Here is a 10769-nt window from a genome sequence, read left to right on the forward strand (position 1 = left end):
AATCTTAACATGATTACCAAAGATCTATGAATGCAAAACCCTTAATTAATTATTTCACACAATCTTATTAATAAAAAAAACATAATTTTAAAAAATAAATTATATCTTGGAAACCAAATATTATTTTTCCTTTCACTTTCCACCAGCAAGTCCAATGCCAACTGATGGAACTGCCGATTCAAAATCATACAAGCTATCCTCATCATCTTCGTCTGTCTGCAGGTTGGTGAGCCATGACCTGAGCAAGACTTTGAGCTGCTACTTTGGTGTTCCTCATATTTGCAATTCCGGCCGAACTCGAGCGTACATATGGCGATGCAATGGGAACGACACATTGCCAAAACCCCTACTCGATGGTCTAGAGACTCTTTTGCTTCAAGTATAATGGTCTCACTGAATCGTTTCTGCAAAAAGAACAAATGCAAATGACAACACACCTTAGTCCCCAACTCATACCAAGTCAATTTTTATTTTAATGAAACATACAAAACAACTGCATAATAATCAACTTTGATGCGTTTAGATATTCCATGAAAATGATTCAGACGGAATGTGGAAATTTATCGAATTCGGGAATGCATAAATTCGAAACAAAAAGATATCAAATTCGACCAGCCAACTTATACAAATCAACAGTTGGATCTTGGAGCAAAAGTAAAAAAAATCTTAAAATTCCCTTACCAAGCCACGAAAATGGCATATACTTCGCCTATGATGCAAAACGCAGTTGAATATTTACAACATTCGGAAAAAATTTGTGTGCATGTGATGCTAAATTACATGAAGGATTCATCATACCAGATACGAGCAATTCACTACATCGGTTAGTCATATTTTCTCTATTTTCTCTCTTCCATTATTTGTAAATAAAATAAATTCGCCACCCGTGTATTTGGATATTTGGGACTTCTCGGAGTCCTCAGGCAAATGTTATAGTATTTTGGGTTTTCTTTAATATATATACATATATTTTTTTTTTATATCAGAAACTTTTATTCACTTTTGCTTCGATTTTGGTTGGATTCTTTGGTTGAAAATTTGAAATCGCTTGAGAATTTTCATTACATCAAACCAAAATCAACTAAGACTAAAAAGTAAGTAAAATCACCATATTGATGTGTTTTCATCAATTAAGCCTCTCTAGTTCATTGGGATTCGGCCAGAAATCCATGCTTTAAGAGCTCAAATAAAATGCTTCTCATCTTAGCTACAGACACTGGTTTTACCACGACTCCATCCATACCAAACCTCAAGCAGTTTTCTTTGATGATTTTATCAGTGTTCCCGGTGAGTGCTACAACAAGTTGGGGATTGGATTGTTTTGAGAATTTTTTACGTATCAGCATAGCAACCTCAAAATGATGGGCGATTGGCATGCTCACGTCGAGGAACACCACCCTGTGTTCATTTGTAACAGCGTTGACACACTCGTCTCCCGAGACAACAGCTAAAACATCACATCCCAGATGCAGTAGGAGGCCTTCGGTCACCATACGGCTGACACTGCATCATAAATTGTTATGTAATTGTCCGTCACGATTAATATGCGTGTGTTGAATACTAATGGCAACACATGCCGAATATTAGAACCTCAACAAGGACAAAAGGTGTATGAATTACCAACCAGTTATCATCCATTACCACGACTTTGAGCCCAGAAAAGTTTTTCTCCACTTGATTTCCTGGCCCTCTTGGCACACGAGAGATCTTCAATTCATTGGAGCGTCCAGGAATTCCAAGTTTTACAATGAATATTGCAGTAGAACCCTTGCCGAGACCTTCACTTTCGATCCAAATTTGACCTTCCATGACATTTACAAACCTGATCATACAAAAAGTTCCAATGAAAAAAGTGCAAAGGTCGTTCTAAAAAGGTTTTAGAAAGAAAGCAATAATTCAGAAGACAGAATCAGCGCAAGTTCATACCTCTTACAAATTGCAAGACCTAGTCCACTACCATCAGAACTTTTATTAGCTAGAGGTTGACTCTGAACAAATTTCATGAAAAGTTTCGGAATATCTTGGGGATTTATTCCTGAACCAGTATCTTTTACCTATGCAATATAAAGAATTCATATTGAAAGCTAGAAAGGAATAAAGGAAAAACACAATCAAAAAAACTAGAGAGAAGTAGAAACAGAAACAAACCTGTACTTGCAAATAGAAGTGTTTATCACTAGGTATAGAGAAAAAGTCAGGGGATCGAGGATTTCTTAGCTCATCTGGCTTTGCAACAAAAGCAGAAATAGAGACGCCACCCTCTTTCGAGAATTTGACAGCATTACCGATGACATTTAAAAGAACTTGCATCAGCCGTTTTTCATCCCCAGCGGCGCACTCAGGCATATCTGGAGATAAATTCAGTGTAACATATAACTTCTTCACTGATGCTACAGGTTTTATTAAGTTCAGGACCTATAATAAGAGGCGGGTTCTCTGTTAGCAAGAAGCATGAAACAGAACGTAAGTCAAAACAAGCAATTCAGCACGGGTACCTTTCTAAATAGTGCATGAAGGCTAAAACTTCCTAACTCAAGTTGAAGACTACCATTTTCAAGCCTTGAAAGATCTAAGACATCATTGACAAGCGTAGCCAAAAGGTTGCTGCTCTTAAGGATGTTCTCGACCATCAGACGTTGCTCGGGTGTGAGCTCAGTTTCTTGAAGCAAGGATGAGAGAGCGATAATAGCATGCATGGGAGTTCTCATTTCATGATTCATCACAGCCAAGAAATCATTACGAGCTCGAACTGCCGTCTCTGCTTCTCGTCTTGCTAGATCAAGGGCAATATTCTGTTCCATAAGAAGATCTCTCGCCCTCGTAGACTCTTCCAGAATTGCAGCATGTGAAAGAGCAACTGCTACCTGTTTCAAGGGTAATCAAAGAGGAAAGAAACTCCAAGATATCATCACATAACCATGAAGACATATAATACACAATGACATAGATGGATCTATCCATACAAAGAAAAGGGGAGCATGGAAATTGTTGGAGATAGATGTGACAAAAATTCGAACCTGGTCTACCACCACTTCAACAAGCTCCAGTTCGTGGACATGCCATTGTCTTGCACTATCTGAAGGTAGCATCAAAACCATCAAAGCATAGCGTTTCGTAGAGAGTTCAGGCCAATCATGTATCTGGAAATTGGAAAGATGCAGTAGTGGGACACGGACAGCAACCACCTCACCAGGCAAGTATTTTCCAGCAGGTCGAAATCTAGCAATGGGAGAACTTGGAGATATTTTCACTGCATGATTAGCGTTGAACACTTGATTGATCACAGGAAGTTGAATAGGTACGGTAAGTCCTACCGGGTTTTGGTGATGAAGAGTGTAGTACAGTTGAAGCTCTAATCCTCTACGCGTCGGCATCCATAATGCACACTCTTCCAAAGCCAATGTTCTTCCCAGCTCAACGAATGTGGTCTTCAGTATAGTATGCCGATGAAGAGTGCTTCTTATTTCATGAGTTAGCATTGTAACATGCCTACCTGTTTCTTCTTGATTCCGAATCAATCCCATTTCTCTATCTAGCTCGGCAGCCTTATTTTTCAAAAACATCTCCCTGGTTTTGACACTCAATAAATCGGGGATGATGTGCACTAGCATAAGAGCTGTCGCACATGACACTAAAGCCGTCAAAAGTTTTGCAGTGGTCATCACAACAGCCACACTTCTCGTATGAATGGTAAATGTCCATAAATTAATAAGGTGTGTCGCTCCACAAAGAACAATGAAGGAACCAAACAGGACAAGAACCCATCTATATGGAAGCACGGGAGATTTCTTAACAAAGTAGATCAATTCCAAAGGAATTGAGAAATATGCCAAGGCAATCAAGAAATCTGAAATATATTGGTATTTCATCAACAATTCATCAGCAGGCCATTCTGGCTCCACGCAGTTGCAGGCCTCCATGCTATATGAATGGCCTGATCCCCACATGTCCGCTGTTCACATTCCTTCATTAATAAATAAATAATATATTAATTTACAGATTCCATCTGTGCCATGGGGTTATATAATAAAGAAGATTGACATCTAAAGAAAAAAAAATCTGATTTGAATAAACCGAGTATCCAAATGCAACAACTGACCAAAGTATAGAAAGCCACGAAAAAATTATATAAAGAAATTTGAGACGTTCCCATCAACAGTAACTGCACTCAGTTCAAACCCTGCATTCCTCGTACAGTTGGCGAATGGTTCGACTGCGAGGGAAGTCTATAGATGATTGGCTCTAAGAACATTATAGCTGGACAAAAAACAAATATTTATACTTATATGGCTTCCAACTAAACATGGATGAAGAACTTGAAGTGGACAAATTAAATAGCATTCCAAGACCAAATATACTCCTATAACTTACCCTAGCTAGCATCACGTCCATCTTCAGACAGACCTGGACATAAATGCTACCTTTATTAAAATGGAAACTTCCCTTGTCTCCAATCAAACAAAAGAAAGCTTGACTAGAACCCAAAAACCAAAATATAACGCTTCATCAACACCCAGCTAACCAACATTGAAACATGAAAAATATCCATTCTGCCCAAAGAACAAATCTTGAACTGAAATCATCAATAAGACGAGTAGAAGCATAATAGGATCAAACACAAGGGCGATCGCCAATATCTTCAACAACAAATCGCGAACACAAAATAAAATTTTAAAAAGAAATCCAGAAATAAAGCTCAAGAAAGAAGAAGAAGAAATCGAACTTTACACACCACAGGGGGATTACGCAGCACTTGGAATTTCCTCTACAATCGAGCTGCACAATGCTTTCGTCCGTAAAAAAAAAAAGTGTTATCATATCGATGTGAAATGGCAGCTTGAACACTTTCTTGAATGGCCTCACTGGAGGGAAAGCGAAAATGTCCGGGTTCCATGCATTCCTATAACAAGTTTTAAAAGTACAGACCTGTGACCCACTGTTGTCACTGTCAGAAGTTGACGGTTGGATATCAAAGAAGCGTGAAGACCAAGGGTCCAGATATATATATGTCAGTAATATTGATACGTGAAGGTAGTAAAAGTAGTAGGTGTTCGTTAGGGGTGATGAATCTCGAGAACGAGTCACGAGGTACAATTCGAAAACTGCTAAATTATTATCTTTTTAGATAATTATTTGCTCTTTTTCTTCAACTTCTTTTCATTTTGGTCTGCAGTTTGGTTTTACAAAATATTAAACTAACATAGTCAAATAAAAGTTCCGATTATAAACTCCTTGAATTTGAAATTCATTTAGGAGTGTATTCAACGTAGAGATTTATTGACTTTTTATGACTTTTGTAGATTTTAAAAGTATAGATGTATTCAATTAAGACTTTTACATACTCTAGATAAGTATAATGATATTCAAAATAGACTTTCATAGAGTTTTAAGAAGTCAAATGGTATTCAACATTGTCTTTTAAAAACTCTATAAAATTTTAGAAGTATTCAAATTTTCAATAGAGTTTTAATAACTTCGTGGAATTCATTAACAGTACAAATATTAAAGCCTAAGATGCAACTATAAATTGTCATAAATTGTATTTGGTTCAATCCAAAGATTTGGATGGATGTTTAAAACTTCTAACTCATACACAAGCTATTTATTTCTCTTCCCGTCGCTTCACATCACATCTCTTCTTATCTTCTCTCCACTAATCTATCTCTATCGCTCTATAAAATTTTCGAAGTCTCTATATATATTTTCATCATTCCTTTTCATTTTTTGGCTGATTGTTCAATTAATAATTTTTTATTTTAATATCATATGAAATTTTGAATTCTATAATTAATTTTGTGATTTTTAATTTATGACTTATACAAATTAGTAATATTCAATAATAATAAAAGATTATACAAAAAATCAATTCTTTTATAATTGAATAAACTCGCGATAATCATGATTTTTAAATTTTTTTTATCATTTTCAATTATATGTAAGCTATGATATTTTTATACAAAATTATATTCACGCAATGCTGAATAATTAATTGAAAAACAAGGTTACAGATTAATTAATTGATGTATTTTAAAAATTAGAAACATGCATTTAAATCAACATATATACACATGTAAGGATTAAATGATTTAATTTTTAGATAAGTAAATTTAATTATTAATATAAATATTGAAAAAACTATTACAAACTGAATATGTTATGTATGTCAATTAATTATTGGTTCAAATAAATTAATAAAAAATAATATGTCATAATTAAGTACAAAATTTATAAAAATTTTAAATAAAAAAAATTTCACAAAAGCCTATAAAAATCTTGCAAAATAAATCTACATGAATCCACATAAATCTATTTATAAATCGGTAAGATTATGTAAAAGTCAATAAAAATCTATCAAATCCATAAAAGTCTATCATTTGAAAAAGTTATTAAAAGTCATCAAAACTCTGAATCGAATACACCCTACTTAATTAACATGTAATCAGTGAACTTAAAATTCATTATCTTGCATATCTGAAACAAAAACAAAAAATATCTACGTTGATCCGAGTACAACGTTAATCACGTTGAAATCCCAGAAGAGACAATGTCCCAGCCCATATTACTTACGTCCATGACCACGAGTTCACCTGATTTATAGCTCAATGTTAGCCAATTCACACTCCACATTCATTACATGGTACTTTTTTCTCAAACAAATCATCAATTATCTAAATTACGTTCATGTAAAAGAGATTTTGAATAAGTGATGGTCGTTGAATCTACACTGAAAGTAATGTATTAACTAAAAAAATGAAAAAGAAATCTAAATATAAACTAGCTAGGTATGACTTTATCTTTGGTCATGGAGTAAAACCAGTTTGGTTCTCGTTTTTGGTAATATTGAAATTCTCAACAGGATAAAAATAACGAATTTTAGTCGGTGTTATCCACTCTTGCTCATCCATGACTACATCATATTTGATATTTAACTAATATAACAAGACTTTTAAGGTATATTACTTTTCGAGCAAGATTGTGCATATTTTTCTTTTTCTTTTTTCGCCGCTACGTGTGAGTAACTTTCTTAAGACACGATCTAAGAGATCGATATTTGTTTGACGTGTCGATTTGATTCATATATGAAGTAACTTTTACAAGAATTAATCGAGTCGGATAGAAGATTAATTTCACAAAATTGACGGATGATAAAGATCTTATATGAATTTTGTGAGGTAAGATTATGATAAAAAAAAAAATTTAGCGTAATTTATTTTGTGATTTACATTAATTTTGATGAGTTAAGATCAAACAAAATTTTGGCAAAAATTTGTGTGAGATCGTCTCACAGAGTATTACTTTTTATTGTAACTTATTTTAAGAGTATTACTTTTTATTGTGAATATCGGTAGGGTTTGACTCGTCTCACAGATAAAGATTTGTGAGACCGTCTCACAAAAGACCTACTCCAAAATTTTTATTTAATATCAAGACTTATAAATTCAACTAGGCGCACATGTATAAGAGCCCACAAAATTTCGGATTTGGATGATCAGTTGATCATCTGATGGACATCACATAAATTTGAAAAATTGTCAGACGTAACGAGATGATCATCATGCAAAAAGAACACGGCAAATGTTCAGCCACAACAGAGGATCTAAATCCCAAAATTCCCCAAAAATCTACATATAACAAACAGTTTCGCATGGTGAAGATACAATATCTTATTATGATTCAAGTACACCGCTTAATTGAAAGATTTTATCGATCAACGTCTGAATTTAACATTGGAGTATTTCAGTCCACATCCCCCCGACTCCTCAATAATAGAAGCTTGTCGGCATTCCATCTTTCCTTAATAGCCCTAGAAAATCGTCCGGTAGACTATTAAGTATCAGTCGATCACCCGAATCTCTACGAACTAAAGTATATTTTGATTTCGTGTAATTTCATTTTTTTGTTGTATCAAATCTATGTTTTTTTTAAAAGAATAAATAAGAAGACTATAGCGTGTTTGTTTCTAAATTCTTCGACGATATATGACCCAAACAGGAATAGGCTAGTTATCGTGGTCAACGTATTCAACGTGTTGGGAGAAGTCTCGCCAGTCGGCCCCCAGACAAAGGAGCGACAAGGGGAAGACCTTTCGGCCCATTCAGCCCAGAAAGAACCCCGAGGGCTGTGGGAATATATATATATTTCTATTTCCAGGTTATCTTTTGACTCCAATTATTGTTGGTGTTGAGCTCCATTCCTACTGGAGAACAAAAGCCACGTTCACACGCTAAAAATTTACCATGACATGCCGTGTCTCGTAAGTTATACGTGTTTATCGGGAGAGATGAATGCAAAAAACTCGGGTTAGACTGCACGAGTAGATAGATCGATTTTCATATAAATTTTTAAAAAAATAAGTTTGAAAATTATATAAAATTATAAAAAAAAATATGAAGAAAAAATCTAACACAAGTACACAACCAATCATCATCCATAAACGATACGAAAAAACCAAAAAAAAAAAAAGAAAAGATATGAGTCACGTACTAAAATTGAATGCTTGGATGCATTTAATCTAAAAAGTAGGGTAATAAATAAATATAAAAAAGATATGGGTCCAAGTGGCATAGTTTCGAATCGACAGGGTCTACGCCATGACCAATTTGTCTTGGTGCATTACTTAGCAACCTTTTTGGCTTCATGACGTTGTTTTGAGGACAAACGTGGCATCCATATTGTATGTCTCGAATATGTCCAATTGTTTCGTTTCAGTCCTACGTTTAGGATTCAAAAAAATTGGTAATTTACTTATTCATTATTATATGCAAATATTTGTTTAAAGTATCTTTTATTCGAGTGAGGGATAACTTGATACAAAAAATGTAATCATTTTTTTAAAATATATTACACAAGGGAAAGCTATTTTAAATTTAGATCAAACGGGACAATTTGCAAAATCTACAAAATGTCAATGAATAATTAAACATTTGATTTGCCATGTTATTTTCTTTTGGCCATTGTCTTCATTGAAACTCTAGAAAATGTTGGTGCAAATTAAATTACTCTTGCATAGTGACGGAACCAGAAATATGGCTCTGTTCGAGCTAGAATTTTAAACTCTAAAATCTTTTAATATTTTAATTTGATCTATCCAGGCTAATATCATATTATTTCAAAATTATACAAAATTTACATATAATTTTTTTTAAAAAAAAAATTGGACCACCTGGACTAAAGCCCGAGTATAGAGCTATGTACGTAGCTCCGCCCCTGCTCTTACAATCTATTGAAAACGGCGTGATAGAACCAGAATGATTGTTCTTCTCTTATGCTAAGATCTCGAGTCTAGAATGAAATCTCGATATCGATATTCGATCGTAACAAACTCATCTCGTAACTTTTTAAAGAATAAAATAAAATAATTGCACAATGTTGTGCTTCCATGTGCCTTCCTAGACGATAATCTTTTGGGAATGGGCCATGCATAGTTGAGTGCAGAGAATATACTACCGACATATTTTGATAAAGTTTGATTGAAGTCTTGTCATTCTTAAATTGTGGTCACTGCTAATGTAGCTAGCATATTTTGTTCGTTTGATGAACTAAATCCACAAACAAATTGATTCTATCATTATTTGAGTATGTTTGAATGACGTGAGGGCATATTCCTACCCTTGTATATTAGAAAACAAAAAATCAATGATGCACGTTGATGAGAAACGAGGCACATTCCAACTATTCTGGGGAAAATAAGATTGGAAAACTGTAATTTTGTTTTATATGTTTTTTTTTTAGATTTTAGTTTTTTATGCTATCGAATTTATTTTAGTCTTAATTTTATATTTTTAAAATTTTGACAATTTCAGTCATTTTTTTATTGATAATGTTCATGTACGCTTCACCAGGAAAAGATACTACAATTACAACAACAAAAGTCAAAGATAGTGGACTAATATAATATCTAACGTTTTATCAAAAGTTATAATGTGTAACAATTGTATAATTCATATCTTTTAAACCATATAACAACTCAAACATCGAATCATATTTTGTTTGCTCTCCTATCAGGTGGAGGTGAATAATTGATTAAAACGAACTTAACAAACGATTTTCCGGCCAACCGAATATGCCGATTTTCACTATTGAAATCGAACAAACGATTTTTTTTCCAACCACCCAATCCGGACAGGTTTCATTATGTCACGCCCCGAGCCCGGGTCCGCGGCTGCGTGACTGCACAATAGGCCCCTATAGCAACTACTTCGTATTCGTCCTTGTTTTACGAAAATGATTAACCCAAGTTGCTATAGAAGTCCATTGTAAGCTATTATAAACTCATTTTAAATCTTTCATTTTTAAGACGTGGGACAAGGGTATCACACATTATTGAAACCGAACAAACGAAATTTTTTCTGACCTACCTAACTAATCGATTTTTACTATTGAAACTGAACAAATCGAGCCAATAAAAAACTAGTTATTAAAATAGCTTGTGTTTTTAACAAATAAAAATTTATTCAGACTTTTCAAGATCTTTTTAAACGAAGGTCTTTTCATATTTTTTATTATAAAATATATAAAACAAAGATTCAACTAATTATTGTTCAATTTGCTACGAGACTCCTAATTATTGGCAAGCATTTTCCTCTAGAACGCGTGCATGAACGAATGTAATTATGATTCGGTACCCACTGTCTTCTCGGATATTGTAGCCTACCTTTACATCATATTTAAAAACGAACAATTTAGTTTGGACCTGTGGGTCCAACCCCAACCCACCCCCAACCCCGGCGACATTATGCAGTTCGGTATGTTTTTTCAGTTAAAGTCGG

The 10769-nt window shown here is 34.1% G+C and overlaps 1 protein-coding gene across 5 annotated transcripts; it reads right to left on the reverse strand.

The window, feature by feature from the left end:
* Positions 1–1028: 1028 nt before the first annotated feature.
* LOC142523335 (ethylene receptor 1-like) lies at positions 1029–4993 on the reverse strand. 5 transcript variants are annotated; one of them, XM_075627092.1, is made up of 8 exons: positions 4747–4991; positions 4100–4240; positions 3018–3964; positions 2496–2864; positions 2149–2415; positions 1927–2054; positions 1625–1822; positions 1029–1503 (listed from the first exon to the last, which is right to left on the reverse strand). In XM_075627092.1, the coding sequence occupies exons 3-8, from the start codon at positions 3945–3947 to the stop codon at positions 1146–1148; spliced, it is 2250 nt and encodes a 749-aa protein (XP_075483207.1). In that variant the 5' UTR covers positions 3948–3964; positions 4100–4240; positions 4747–4991; the 3' UTR covers positions 1029–1145. The 5 variants fall into 5 exon arrangements, with proteins under 5 accessions (XP_075483207.1, XP_075483209.1, XP_075483205.1 ...); XM_075627094.1 differs by lacking the exon at positions 4100–4240; XM_075627090.1 differs by lacking the exon at positions 4100–4240 and having other exon boundaries at positions 4733–4991.
* Positions 4994–10769: the final 5776 nt, after the last annotated feature.

Source organism: Primulina tabacum, chromosome 13 (assembly GCF_025594145.1).
Source record: "Primulina tabacum isolate GXHZ01 chromosome 13, ASM2559414v2, whole genome shotgun sequence".
In the NCBI taxonomy this organism is placed as follows: Eukaryota; Viridiplantae; Streptophyta; class Magnoliopsida; order Lamiales; family Gesneriaceae; genus Primulina; species Primulina tabacum.